We start from the raw sequence: 15,699 nt of genomic DNA, 5'->3' as shown, positions 1-15,699 counted from the left end.
AGCCTCCCTCAGCCTTGAAGCAGGCTGATCCAGACTTTGACCTTGCTGCCACTAAGGAGATTACCTAGGGTAGAGCCTTCTGACCTTGATGGCTCTATTTGCTCTTCTCCAAGACTCTGCTTCCTACTGAAAGGTCCTTGAAACATTATGGAGACACTCCATGTAGATCACCTATGGGCTGGCTCCAGGCACCAAGAATGGGCTGGCGGGAGATGGTCCTACCCTCTTTATAACCACAAACTCTCAGTAAACTTCAGAGGCTTTGAACAGAAAGGTTTGTCTTGGCCTCCTTCTTTTCTCACTGTCTGATCTCTTTCAGCCCCAGCCCGCCTTTCAGGGGCCGCAGGCAGCTACATTCAGGTACTTCCATGGGAGCATACCTAGATTGTGCCTCCACTATGAAAGCTAGCCAGCAGACAGCAAGTTTCTCAGTTGGTACTACCTGAAGGTTTAAATGAACAGCCACTGTTCATCAACTGAGAATTCTATCTGAACTTCAGAACTGGCAAATGATAATAATAATAATAAACCCAAGTGAGAGTTACAACTTTTCTTTATTATTAAGTCATTTAAGAGTATTCCTGAGCAAGCCTGGGCTTCTACTCAGAAAGGCTCTTAATAGGGAAGGAAGTGGGGGTAGAGTTTTCAAAGTCTAAATCTACAATATACACAACTTTAGCTCCAGTACAATATTTCTCAGACCAAGATTTTTTAAAAATATAATTACAGTTGATTTTAAATTTTATGTAATATTAAATACACTAAGTTTATTTTAAATTTGTATTGAGGTATATGTTTTAGGATGTATTTCAATAGCATATACAGATGACTAAAGATTGAGTAATATAAATTGGTCTCTCCATCCCATCTTTTCTCCAAACATAAATTCCACTTGTACTTAGCATGATTAAAACTACAATTTTAGGTTCACTATAGACATTTAGTCATTTGAAAATTAATTGTTCACTTTTAGGTTTTAATTGTCCATGATATAACTGTTTACCCAAATTAGTAATCTCAACTTTGAGATGACTTTTTAGGATCTGTATCAATAATAAAGTAAGACCTGAACTATTTTTTCAAGAAAGACATTACATATCCACCAGTCAAACGCATCCCTTCTACTAAGTGCATACATGTAGTTTGGATCCATATTTCAATTCACTGTCAAGTTTCTATGACATGAAAGTTGGAAAAAGATGAGAAACATTGTTCTGAAATCAAAGGAAATAAAAGATCCTTCATTCTGGAACTAAATATGACGTCAATGTGTTCTGTTAGAATTTCCTGGAGAGAGAAACACTAACGCCCGTTCAACCTAGGTTAGAACCAGTGCAGATCAGATCATTTTACAAAAAGTGAGACATCTGAGTTTATCGAGCTTTTTACATGCCCAGGAGAAACATTATTGGGGGAGCTTGGGTGGCCCCATTGAGGAAAACAACAGTAACTATACAATCCAGCTCTAAGACCCACATTATGAAATAATAACAGTTTTGTTTTATATCTGTAGGTACAGAAAAAATAAATGCAACAACCTATGCCATATTCAAGCACACTATAGAACACACTGGTTGGTAGGTTATAGTAAAGAGAAGTCTCTACAGTTTTCTGATGACATTCTCAAAATTTGTGCTCCTGGGAGTAAGATGGTGGTGTTGACATTTCAAACTAATTCACTTAGTAGTCTACCCTATGGATTGATTTGAGTTGGATACAGTTTGAAGGATTAGGAATGGTTTTTACCGCACACCATACAAGGTTTTATTCAGTATGAATTAGTTGATGTCTTTTAAGGACTGAAGAAGTATAAGTGTTTTAAGACCTTTGTAGGATTTCTCTCCAGCATGAACTGTCATGTGTCGAGTCAGGCTATAAACATTAACAAAGGCTTTGCCACATTCCACACACTTGTGTGGATTGTCTTCAGAGTGAATTGCTTGATGCCTTACAAGGCAGGAGGATGAGGAAAAGCCCCTAGGACACTTTTCACACTTGTAGGATTTCTCTCTGGTATGAACTGTCTTATGTCTCCTAAGGGATGAGTGATAACGAAAGGCTTTGTGACAATTTTCACACGTGTATGGTTTCTCTCCAGTATGAATTGTTTGATGCTCCTGAAGACTTGCAGAACATGAAAACCTTTTGTCACATTCTTCACATTTATAGGGATTGTCTTCAGAATGAAATGTTTGATGTCGTCTAAGAGATGAAGATGAGCAGAAACATCTGCCACACTCTTCACACTTGTATGGGTTGTCTTCAGAGTGAAGTATTTGATGTCTTTTAAGGCAGGAAGATGAGGAAAAGCATCTGCTACACTCTTCACACTTGTAAGGTTTCTCTCCAGTGTGAACTGTCTTGTGTATCCTAAGGGCTGAGTGATAACGAAAGGCTTTATAACATTCTCCACACTTGTAGGGTTTCTCTTCAGTATGGATTTGCTCATGTTCCTGAAGGGGTAGAGGAGGGGAAAGTCTTTTGACACATATTTCATCCTTGTAGGCATTTTTTCTACAATGAATTCTTTGATGTTGCTTAAGGAATGAGGGAAAGCCAAAGGATTTTCCACATTCTTCACACTTGCAAGGTTTCTCCCCAGAATGAATTCTCTGATGTTGCTTCAGCATTGAAGGATAGTAAAATGTTTTGCCACATTCTTCACACTTGTAGATTTTTTCATCAGTATGATTTTTCATGTGTATAAAAAGTGATGAGCGAGTACTGAAGGCTTTATGACACTCTTCACACTTGTAAGGTTTGTCTCCAGTGTGAAGTCTCTGGTGTATAGAAAGTGTTTTATGAGAACTAAGGGCCTTACCACATTCTCCACAGTTGTAGGGTTTCTCCCCTATATGAATTCTTCGTCGTTTAATAAGGAGTGATTTACAATTAGTGAACTTGCTGTAATTGTTCGGATCATTAGGTATTATTCCTGTTGAGCCAAAGTTGAGAAATGAACAAAAGTTAAGCAATATTCTTTATACTTATAGGCTTATTTTTAAGAATGAAAACATTAACTCATATATATTTAACCAGAAATAAAAACCCACAGTATATTTCAATGCCTGTAGGCACTGAGGAAAATTCACAAATACAGTCGGTGGACACAATGCATATTTTTACTGAAGCAAGAGCACAATCAACAGAACATAGAAATAATGGCATATTGTTCAAAAGTAAATACCTAAGTAACTTCTAAGAGCACTTTACTAACAGAAATAAACCTTTCAAGCAATATAGATATTATAAGGCCACACATCCATGAAATTATAAAGTAGCCAAGCCTGAAAAAGAAAAAGTTAATTGTGATTGTGCGAGATTGGATGAACATCACACTTTTATCCTAAGTATAAAGTTTTATTTTGGAAGCTACAGAAGATATGTTGCATAACAAGTAGACTGTCCACATCAAGATTAAATCATATAGCCTAAAGATTTGGGACAGTATTTTATGTTTTATATTGATACTGGAAAATATATACTTCAGAAACATGAAGGCATAATAATAAATATCAAGTTCACCCATGAATAACAGAAATTTTGCTGGAGCAACATATGTGTCAATGAATAGATATTTCAATTATCTATTAGCTTTTTGTTTGATTGGTTTTGGGTTTGTTGAGCCAGGGGTTTCTTTGTAGCCCTGGCTATCCAGTTAGTTCCTATGTACATGAGGCTGGCCTTGAACTCAAAAGAGCTACCTGCTTCTTCCTCTCAAGTGCTGGGATTAATGCAATGGGGTACCAGGACTGGCAATAAAATTACCTACTTCTAAGACTAACTTACAGGATTAAAAAAGCATTGAGCACTGAGTGGAGAGAGGCAATGAACAAGTCATGAAAATGGCAGAGCCCTGGTTATCCATGAAGGCAAATTTCACAGAAGCAAAAATTATAGATATTTTTATCTTATACTCTCCTTAAGTGTTCTATCAATGTATTTTACCCATACACCAAAATATATAGGGTGAGCATACCAAGTGATTATAGGCAACCCCAACTCAGAAACATGATACACAAGACCAAAGGACAAAGGAAAAAAATCTTGGATCCACAAAATTCTGAAAATTATTGAGGAGGTATTAAACACACACTCCTAGTGGCATAGTTTAATCTTCGAATTATGTATCCACAGAAGGCATGCATGTTAAATCCTTACCATTGACTATGTGATAGAAAAACATTTTAGAAACTTTTCATCCTTCACGAAGAGCTCTTGGCATCAGTTTCACTAGCATGAACGTAAGTGATTTGAGACACACTTAAGTGTAATCTTAGTTTTTCACAACGATTTCATACCTGGGTCGGCAGTAAAGTAAGCAAACTTTCAGTTAGGTGCAAACGGTACAAAGACTGTTACTGCCCAGTGTGACTCCATTTGGCCTGATTTTTATCCAACAGCTCACCCAAGCTAAGCAATACTGCTGAGAAAATGTTGTTGTGAGGCCTCCAAACCTGGAGCTTTGGAAGATCCACTATTTCAATTATTTGAAGAGATAGAATGAAAACTTTTGAAATTTCAGGCCAATGGCCTGCCTCTGTTATGCAAATGTGGACTTGGCTTTTCAAGACAATTAAATCAGGGCCAGAAGGTGCTGGTATGACCGATGTATTTGTTGACACCCTAATGCAACCTAGTCTTTCTGGTCCTCTAAGGAGGTAATTTTTATCTGGTCAAGATTCTAGTGAGTGGACAGACTCCTGACAGAAACTCCTTCCCTTGGTTTTGTTCCAACAGTAAAGATGTTGAGTGAAGAAGTAATGGATAACAATTTTTGGTTAAATTATTATGTTAAGTCATTTCTGTGGATGCTGAATGAGTGAATAATCCATTTAGCATATGCTCTTTCAGCAATTGCTCTGTGCCTTACTCTTTGCCCCATCAGGTGACTCTCATGGTGGAACTGGAAGTCGGGCTACAGCATGAGCTTATTTTGGAATGAAGGCAACTGGAAGATGTGTTCTTCTGTCCTCTCGATTGTGCTCCAGGAGAGATACTAACCTTCATTCCAAGGTTGCTTTAGTGGACCTCAAAAGTCCATGCTGTGCCTTGTCAACTCACTTATGCCTAGCACTGAGCTCCCCCTCATAGTTTTGTCAAAAGTCTAAATCTAGTAACTCCCATGCACTCTCACCCAAAAGGCTCCTTTGACTGGTGGGGATTGAGCCATATAATCTCACTGATCCATCCATGCACAGTAAGGTCCAAGTAGTGTCAGGATTACCTCTACTGCAGAACACAGGTTGCTACAGTAGCCATCAGACCAGAGGCTCCATAGTGGGCAGAAGTATGGACCCACGCATGCCAGAGGACTAGCCAGCCTGTAGGACTAGTACTCAAGGTAACAGTGGACAAGGGGTTGAGTCTAGTGTTTCTGTGGGAAGAATCTGTTGGCTACACTGCTTGTGTGTGAAACCAGAGATGAAAGCATGATTGGATCCTTTATACTTGGTAAACAAACCTCATGTCTATGTTGTCTTTTTGGGACTACTTTGCCATATGACAGAAGTCAGCCTCTGTTTCTGCCCCAGCAAGCCCTGATACCCTCCTTTCATCTCTAGAACTTTCTGAGTTCCTCAGGTGTCTAGTTTTCATGGTTTCTCTCTTTAAATGTCTCTTTCTAAGGCTACAGGTATACTTTGTATGTAAAGCTTAGACACTGATCCACAACTGGGCCAATATGTCATAGAATCAGGATAGAATTAGGATTTTTATAAGCGGAAAACACATATTGAGCTTCTCAGGTTGTCTGCCCACATCTGAAGACACTGAAACAAGTCATGCTTAGGTACATGTCTGGGTTCAGTCTTACAGAGAAACAATGCCTTCTGAATACAGAGAATGATTTTATAAATTGTCATATGCTGTTTTAGCTCACTGTAAACCTAGTTCCAGAGATAGAATATGCCCCACCCACCTCCAGCTCAAGCATAACTGACTCAGAATTTCTCCCACAGCCTCTGTCCTGGGTGAGATGGGCTTCCCAACTCTGTGCCAGGTAGAAGGACAATTGCAGGACAAGACAGGGGAAGACACCATGCTCTTGAGAACATCTAAGAGGTTAACTGTTTCCAGAAGAGGCTGCTATTATTTACCTCGTGGTAGAAAGCTGTGTAGAACAAGAACAACTAACGGAATGCACATTCTTAAAAAGGATAGAAGAGACACATTGCTAAAGCCTCTTAGTCATAACTCCAAAATCATAGCTAAATTCTGACATACGCTATAACCATGAACTTAGTGATTATGGTAAGTCTACATGCTATCTAAATCATAATGACCATGTTGTGTTTTCTATAAACTTTTCCTTGAAACTGTCAAGACCCTACGTGTGCACAGGTCATGTTAATTCATCACATTACCCTCGCTGTGTAGTTTGCTTGGAACTGTCTTTTATTCAACCGATGTTGCACAGTATCTACTAAGCTGAACAACTACCATCTCCATAAGTCTACCTGTGCATGCTAAACACAATCACAGCTGGGCTTGTTCAGTATTAGCATTCTATCAAATAAGGAGGCTATAGGTAAGGTCACTGAAGCCTCACCCCAGTATCTCGTCATTCCTCTCAGCTAGCTGTGTGTAAAGAGGCATGAATTACATGGGTTTCAAGGTTTTCTAGAGACAGTAGGGTACACAGGCCAGAGAAACTAAACCTGAGGTGCAGGATTGACCTCAGCAACCTGGGGAAACTGGTATATGTACTAAGGGCCCACATGAAAATAAATATTGCCTAACACCCATACCCTGTGGGAAATTTTGTGACAGCAAATGTTAAGTTTACTTGTTAAACTTCTTATGTCTCATTTGAAATTGCTTAACTCAGAGGCATGGGCCTGACGGAGGGCGGTGTCTCCATTGATTCTTCAGTCAGGTACAGACTGAGCTGCTAAGCTCTCCATCCCATCTTAGTTCTTCGCAAAAGGTGACCTCTCTTCCATGTCTACTGACATCTCTAAACCTCTTGCTGGCATATAACTTTTCTCTGTGTAGGTCAGTGTAACTATTTTAAGAACATACAAATAATACATATTTAAAATTATATCTCTAATAAAAAGATTAAATTATTTAGGATAATACTAACCATATAAATAAAGAGGGGGACAAAAGTACAAAACCATGAGGCTATGTCACATTAGGTCAGACTAAGTAACACAGGCATTATGGGAAAACAGATTTAAAGAAAATACACTTAGTGGTCAAAATTTATTTATGTTCCTAAGTTATATAATTCTATTCATGTTAGAAAACACTTCTGACTTAAAGATGTCGATCTAGTCACTATGTCTTCGCTAACTTTCTTAAACTTTAAGTACGTGGAAAATGGTGTCATGCTAAGAAATGAGAATTACTTGTATACCTTTTTATTCTTGAAAAGGCCAGACATACTATTGTCTTTTCTGTATTATTTCCTGATGAAATAAAACAAGACACAGAGACTGTCTGGAGGACTGACCTGGACTGTGGAAAGGAGCCCCATAAAGAGATCAGGACAGTGAAGCCCCCAGCTTCTCCAGGGTGTATTTACGTTAAAGTTGACTTAGAGATAAGAGGTTTGCAGTTCAGAAACTGTATTTTTTTATTAATTTAGTTTTTATTTCACATGTATTGGTGTTTTGCCTGAATGCATGTCTGCATATATGTCTGTGTGATGGTGTCAGATCCCCTGGAACTGGAGTTACAAACAGTTGTGAGCTGCCATGTGGACGCTGGCAACTGAACTCTTCCTCAGGAAGAGAAGTAGTGACCTTAATCACTGAGCCATCTGTCCAATTCCAGAAATTGTCAATAGAGAAATTGTTAATAGAGATAATTACTTTCATTTTTAAAACAACCAACAAAAGAGTACACATGGAGTGATGTATGGAGCAGAGGATGGCCTTGTCAGGCATCAATTCAAGGAGAGGCCCTTGGTCCTGGGAAGGCTCTATAACCGAGTGTAGGGGAATTCCAGCCCAGGGAGGTGAGAGTAGGTGGGTGGGTGGGTTTTGGAACACTCTCACGGGAGCTGGAGGAGGGAAGCCATCTGTCCAATTCCAGAAATTGTCAATAGAGAAATTTTTAATAGAGATAATTACTTTCATTTTTTAAAACAAGCAACAAAGGAGTAAGGGGTTTCTGCAGTGGAAACCGGGAATGGGGATAACATTTGAAATGTAAATAAAGTAAATATTCAATAAAAGAAAAAATTCTATTCTGATGAGTGTCTCTAATTCATTATAAAATGTCACAGCAAATATAATTAATCCATAATTGGTAATGATGATCCACTTAATGAGTGACAGTCAATGTGCCCAAATTGTGTTTGGATTCATGCTGAATTCATATGTAATTAATTCATAGACACAATACTGGAGTAAGTGACTAATACCAACGTTCCATTATACAGTCCTCTGTACATGTCAAAGTTTAGCCTAAAACAGGGAGCTCAAACAAATTTAAAGTCCCCTTACAGTTTACTCAGTATGGCATAATATTCAAAATCCGGTGTGGTTTATAAACTGGTTAATGAAACTGAACGCTTGAGTGAAGAAGGCTAACACTCCACTGAGCTTGCATGACAAGACACATCCAGGGTAGATGAACACGATTACTATTAGCACACTGTTCAATGGGACACAGACCTATCAGAGGAAATGCATGCTAGCCTCATCACAGGATAAGGAAGCATGGGGAAATTACAGGATAAGGAAGCATGGGGAACAGGACTTGCCAGCATCTGCTGCGCCTGTCTCCCTCTGACCTGTAAGCCAGACTAGGAACTCTTACTCCTAATCTCCAGGAAAGATGGATTACTCCTCCTGTCTCACAAGGCAGGGGATGGATCCTCTCATGCTGAGGAGGATCTTGGACTCAGCACCACAGTCTAGATGTCTCAAATGCAAGCACTCACTGCAATTACCCTGCACACAGTGTCTCTTTATATGAAAACTGAGGATACAGTGTACAGGGGAACCTCCTACCAACACTGCCACCCAAATGGTATGGGAACTACATGCAAGTTCAAATGGCCATGCCCTGTCCATTGCTTTCATTTCTCCTCCTTCTAACAAAGCTAATCCCTGCACTGAGAGGTCAATGTCAGAGTCTGTAAGCCATCCTCAGCAGAGTGTGAGACAATATACGACAGAGGCCCTGCCACAGTGTCAGTCAGCACAGCAGACTAAACTGTGGGTACTCACTTTAACTAAAGTATATGCGATACATGTGAGCCCACCACAGCCAGGGAGAGAAAGCAACGTGGCCTGGGGAGGAGGAGATGTGGACTGTGAAAGCTTGCCCGGAGCAGTCGTTCTGAGTCACCTTCCAGTGACCTTCAGCCCTGCTCCCAATACAAACGGGGAAGCCAGTGGATATATATACACACAGGAGACCTAAAGAAAAGACCATGAGATCTCATCCTCGCAATGGACTCATATTAGCCATAATAGTTCTTATAGGGATAACCACATTGGCTACCCATGACTGGACTCTATAGACAAAAGACTTTACTAGCTTTGATGTACTGGGAATATCAGGTTTAGAAATAAAGTTTTCTGATTTTTTAAAAATGATTTATGACGGCCATCATTGGGAGGAGAGGCACCTTGGTCTTACAAACTTTATATACCTCAGTACAGAGGAACACCAGGGCCAAGAAGTGGGAGTGGGTGGGTAGGGGTGGGATGGGGTGGGGAGGGTGTGGGGGACATTTGGGGTAGCATTGGAAATGTAAATGAAGAAAGTACCTAATTAAAAATATTATAAAAATGATTTATGACTGTGTATATATCCAAATAAGCCTTAGTGCTTGTATACAATATAAGTATTTTCTTTAAATAAAACAGAATCATGAAAGAGGCACACAGTCAATGGTTCCCTAACTGGATTGTTGAGAATCCATTTATGAACACCTAATAGATTTAAAAGCTCTCTCAGCCTTCTCTTCCTAGGTCTAATGACCTGACCCTGGAAATAAATTAGTGTTAAAACTTTGCTGAATAAGCAAATTAGCCTCAGTTAAATTATTGTACCTATTGGCGCAATACAACAAGTAGAGTAAGTCAATGCTTTGATCAGAGAATGCTAAGATCAGAGAAATGAACTATCCAAAGTGACTCATGTTAGTCTGACTTTTATCCAACTACTCCCTATCTCAATTTTTCCTGATCAACAGAACTGAAACTGTTGAGCACTCTGCTTCTGCTGGCCTTTGTGTCATGGGAACGTGTCATTGATTTTATTAACCAAGACATGCTCACTTCAGTACAGAGAGCTATCTGGAACAAGTCTGCCTTAACACCAGCAAATAAATGACTCCGAGTCTAACCAATACTCAGTTGCATTTCTCTGAGTTTTACACTACAATAGAGACTCAGCAACAAGAAAAACCTTGGAAGTCCCTGCAAATACATGCACAGGGCACACTGTTTGCAAAATATAAATCCTAAGAGACTTAAACCACCATAAATGTCTGAGAGATGTGAAGGAGAGACCGAAAGAATGATGTTCATAATACATATTTCAAGGCACATATGGGAAAGCCAGGCCAGTTGTTGGATCTTTGGACTTGAAATCTGTCCCCTGGTCCCCACATTCCTACACACCTGGGTACACAGTGGCTGCTGCTTGTCTCTTCATATCCCAAGGCCCTTGTCTTTGCTCCAGAAATGTCACCAGGAATGGCTTAGAGACAGCAAGACCTGTTTGGAGAACAAGAGGTTAAGATTGATTAAGTGTTCTTTTACTCTCTCTTTCAGAACAGTGTTTATAAGGAAAGACATGATACAATAAATAACTGCAGACAATTAGTTCCTTCAAGGGTTTCTGACATGGACAGTAAAATACAGAAAGGAATGTACAATATCCTGATTCTGAGTTTCTTTAGAGGGAAAACATGAAACTGAATAGAGAAACAATTTCATTAACAAGTGTGGTCCACGCCTGATGCCGGTGCATTTCTAACAGTCCCACAAGAGCAAAGGAGGCATGCTTCCAACACAGACATTTCAAACACAGCGAGGAAAAACAATGACATGTTTCTTAGCTGTACAGCAACCTCCCTAATTTTTCTTCAAATGATGGATATGAAACTCGTTGTTGAAATACTTCCATGAGATATTGTACAAAGCAGGGAAGCTACATGTTGATGGTTGGGGTGAGATAGGAATTCTCTAAGATACAATGCTCACCCAGGAACACAAGGTGGCTGAAATTCTCCAGCATCACGTCCCTGTACAGATCCCACTGAGCAGGCTCCAGGCATTCCCACTCTTCTGGAGAGAAATCAATGGCCACATCCCAGAAGGACAACATTTCCTGAAATGAAGACCAATGAAAAATCCCACACCTGTAATTAATTAAAACCACTAATGAACTCACAGCAAACCTCTGGTTTTTACGTAGACCTCTGATGCTCATACTCAAACTGCTCCTGCTCCAGAAATATTCCCTGGCTATTATGTGCAGAAATTGTAGACATACCTATTGGGTCAGATCACAAGGTCATACATAGTCCTCTGCACTTTGGTAAGCTTCAGTTTTCTGCAGAGCTCTCTCTGATGCAGCCAGAAGCGCTTTGAACAGTAAGAGCTACACACTCATGTGTAGGAGCGCTTTGAACAGTAAGAGCTACACACTCATGTGTAGGAGCGCTTTGAACAGTAAGAGCTACACACTCATGTGTAGGAGCGCTTTGAACAGTAAGAGCTACACACTCATGTGTAGGAGAGCTTTGAACAGTAAGAGCTACACACTCATGTGTAGAAGCGCTTTGAACAGTAAGAGCTACACACTCATGTGTAGGAGTGCTTTGAACAGTAAGAGCTACACACTCATGTGTAGGTCTAAGGAAAAGCAATCAGAATGCAGTGAGAGCTTAGGATGCTTTAGTAACATGTCATTAGTATGTTCCCCTCTAAGGTTTCAACCTAACAAGTCACCTGCGGCAGCTTCTAAGCATGATGTAACTTCTATTGATGAGGCTTTAAGTCCCATTGGACAGCTCCTGCATATGTCAAGATATTGAGTGGCACTGTGGCATCTTTACAGCTGGAATGACATACAGGATATTGCTGTGGCCCACTGGTATAAGAGCTAAGCAGGGCTATTGATTGCTTCTCTCCCTTGGAACCTGGCAAAGCACCTTCAATGCGTATGGACAACTTGTCCCTCTTCAGATCTTCATGTCAGATCCAGCTGCAATGCCCTGAGTCTTGTGTCTGAAGTGCAAGGTGATTGCACCCTTGGGAGGAGGGAATAGCTATTGTCACAAGACTTTATAGGACAACTAAAATATATCCTCTTTAAAGAATGACCGCACAGAAAATAGCCTTTTGTCTAATGAGCAGAGTTCAGCAAAATGAAGAGGCCAGAAAATCTCCAAAACACCAGCAGAATGAAGCACTTTGGTGAACAGAAGATTCTCAAGGGAAAAGAAATTGAACTGTCTTGAAACCTTCTTTAAAGCTGGTAGAGAAGGGTCCTGTCTCTACAAGTAAGTGAGAACAAACGGATTACACCCTTTTCAACCACAGGATCACCAAGTCCGTGGGAAAACCAGCAATGTAGGGAATGGCAGGAGCCCAGAGCAGAGCAAAGATGAAAACAACTCTCTGTGAGAGAAACACAGCATGCTCACAATGGAGCTACCATGTCTTGAAATCATACAACTCAGGAAATGGAATAAAATGTGAAAAATATGAAAGACCAAATGTAATCATCTTTGTTTTCCCTCTGAAAAACATTCCTTATATAACGATGATTTATTTTTAAAATAAATAACACATTTGTTCCATACATTAGGCCTCTAGATGTATTTTTGGATTTTAGTAGTCTGTATATTGTTTATGTGTCTTCTTAAAGCACCAGTAGGTGGAGTGTATTCAGTAAAGGATGGAATAGAGAATATGAAAGAACTGATCAGGCAAGCAGACACAGCTGTTAACTCATTATATGTCACCTTACTTGAAAAAGACTATGGAGGACTCTGTGAAGACAGAGAGTTTCTTTTCTTTTTTTTTTTTTTTTGGTTTTTTCGAGACAGGGTTTCTCTGTGTAGCCCTGGCTGTCCTGAAACTCACTTTGTAGACCAGGCTGGCCTCGAACTCAGAAATCCACCTGCCTCTGCCTCCCAAGTGCTGGGATTAAAGGTGTGTGCCACCACGCCCGGCTAACAGAGAGTTTCATAACAGAAAATGACAATGTATTGAGGATCTGCACTGCTCAGGTTTATTACTTGTATATGTGTTTGACAAATGTTCAAATCATGTAACTTCTCTTCATGGCCTCTGACATACACATGCAGATCAGCAGGATCTGACTGTCATCACCAAACACACCTCCTCTCCAGTTTTCCAGATATGACATGTCTAACACAGCAAGGTTCATACATGAGTTGTACAGACAAGTAACTCCTTCCCTCATACTAACATTAAGAGGCCTGGGAGATCAGGGGGACAACTACACACCAAGGGGACCTGGACTTAAACCTGTGCAAGAGGACGGCATCCCACACTAGCAGTTTCCTTTACTGGTTGCAGACAGCAGTACCCATGTGAGGGACAGTGGAGGACGTGGGCTTGTTCCAGCTAACTGTAAGAAGCATTTGCAAGCAGCTAAACCTCTGGGACAGGAACACAGGAAGATATCCCAGAAAAAGAGGCAGAAAATGACACATGAACATAAACTACAGTAGCCTGCATCATTCAAGAACTGCAGAAAGGCAATGAAGAAATGATGGAGTCTCTGCCTAGATATGGACGGAGCAAACTGGAAGAATTCAGGGAAGACCAGAAGAAAGCATCCTCAGGTCATGGCAGAATCTAACACAAACTTAACTATCCAAAAGGAGTGAACATTCACTGTCAATAGGAAGAATAATCAAGCAAGGGAAAGAGGAGAGTCCTTCCTCACACAGTAAATCCAAACAAATAGTCACCCAAATGTACCATCTTTAACAAGAGCATGTTAGTGAAAACAAAGTTTGAATCCCACATGGATTGGGTCGGCAGAAGGGAAGCATGTGTACTTTGTAAGACACCAAAGTGTTGATTGCAGGGGTTTTCCACGGCTCTCACTGGAAGACATGGAATGAATCATAGAGAGTATTTCTCACGTCCATCAAGCATGATTAAATGTTTTCTGACACAGACTGAGGTAGCCTACATTGGCCTTGAATTTGCTATCAAGCAGGGGTTGACCAGAGGGTCCTGCCCCTCCCCCTCACAAATACAGAGATGACAGGAATGTGCCTCACAGTAGGCTCAAGTGTCTTTCTATCACAGGTCTGTTTACTTTAAGTCACAAGAATACACACAGGTCTGTGAGCTCTTCCTTACCCTGCTGACCTGACACAAAAGCCTGGCCCCCTAAAACAAGGCCACGCGAGATTTTCACCAGATACTAATACCCTGCTCATAAACGTTCTCAGGTTCAAGGCCTGATCAAGGCACGTTGACATAATCATAGTGTGCCAAGCAGACATTGTGTCTTATTTACAATTATTCAACCCTACTTTATGAACAGGAAACCTATCCAAGGTTTAAGGAAACCCAGCCCTCAAGGTAAAACCAGGTGGCAGGTTGCCTGCTTTGCTGACTTCCCTCTGTGTATCCACTACATGTGTTTCCTCACCTATAGTCAAAGACTCTCAGTGACCTCCCATCCTGGCAGATCTCTCTGCTCTGTTCCAGATTTTCCCATCTATGACCTGTTGGGACTTGGATTTTTATTCTCTCTTAATTCCTTAACTGATAGGGAAAATGAACATAATCAGGACCGTAGGAGGAGGCCAGGTACAGAGGATAGTGGGGCCAGGTACCCCATTTGCTCTAAAGGTACTGACTGGGGCATCTGACAGCATCCACCTGAGAATGGGGCAGCTAGGGGAGCATGCTTCCCAGCAAAGCTGTCAAAGAGTTCCCAGCACTGCCTCAGGTGCAAGTAGTCATCTCACCATCACTAGCTTGCAATCCTGACCCCTGCTACCAGTCTGTTCCTATGTCCAAGACACCCTGCGGTGTCCTATGAAAACCCTCACCTCAGACACAATCCCAATCGCCCCATTCCTGGTCCAGAACTGCAACCTCACGTGACCCAGCCAGATCAGCACAACAAATCCCAACAGCTTCTTTTCTTCCGTTCTCCCTCCAAGCCCAGGTCCGCTCAGTCCCCACCTTCCCCACACCCACTCTCCCCGCCTTTTCCCAGCCCGATGCTTGCACAAAGCCCCAGGCTGTGCTGTTTCATGAACCAACCTCCATGACAGAGACAACAGGCGTGTACAGCCGTTCAGGACTCTCGCAAAAACTTTGAGGAAGGCACAATGTACAAAACGAAAGCTAAAGTGGGATTGCCTGGATGGCTCCTCGTGATGGCACAGTTGCTTGGACTACATATCCCAGAAGTCTTTGCGAAGCTATTCCTGGAACTGAATGTGGTCTTTCCCTGGTCTTAGATTTGTAGCCTTCTCTCTGTTTTCTTTACTATTATACTATGGTAGGTACTATGGTAGGTACTTGGCCTACTTTAAAGCGCTCGACTCTAATGTAGACTCTGTCATAATACTCAGTATTGCAAATAAATAAATAATACTTGTTCCTTTGCAATTACACTCTGCATGAGACATACATGGATCAGATTCCACATCATGAAAAACAGTTTTGTGTAAATATTAGGATGTATATACTGTGGTTAGTTGGTCAGGGACACATTGAG

At 40.9% G+C, this 15,699-nt stretch overlaps 1 protein-coding gene across 1 annotated transcript; it reads right to left on the bottom strand.

The window, feature by feature from the left end:
* Positions 1-535: 535 nt before the first annotated feature.
* On the bottom strand, positions 536-15,328 carry Zfp455 (zinc finger protein 455). The gene is made up of 4 exons (NM_001048204.1): positions 15,240-15,328; positions 11,175-11,301; positions 10,590-10,685; positions 536-2,935 (listed from the first exon to the last, which is right to left on the bottom strand). The coding sequence occupies exons 1-4, from the start codon at positions 15,243-15,245 to the stop codon at positions 1,779-1,781; spliced, it is 1,386 nt and encodes a 461-aa protein (NP_001041669.1). The 5' UTR covers positions 15,246-15,328; the 3' UTR covers positions 536-1,778.
* Positions 15,329-15,699: the final 371 nt, after the last annotated feature.

Source organism: Mus musculus, chromosome 13 (assembly GCF_000001635.26).
Source record: "Mus musculus strain C57BL/6J chromosome 13, GRCm38.p6 C57BL/6J".
Taxonomy (NCBI): domain Eukaryota; kingdom Metazoa; phylum Chordata; class Mammalia; order Rodentia; family Muridae; genus Mus; species Mus musculus.
This window is presented reverse-complemented; position numbering and strand designations above follow the sequence as displayed.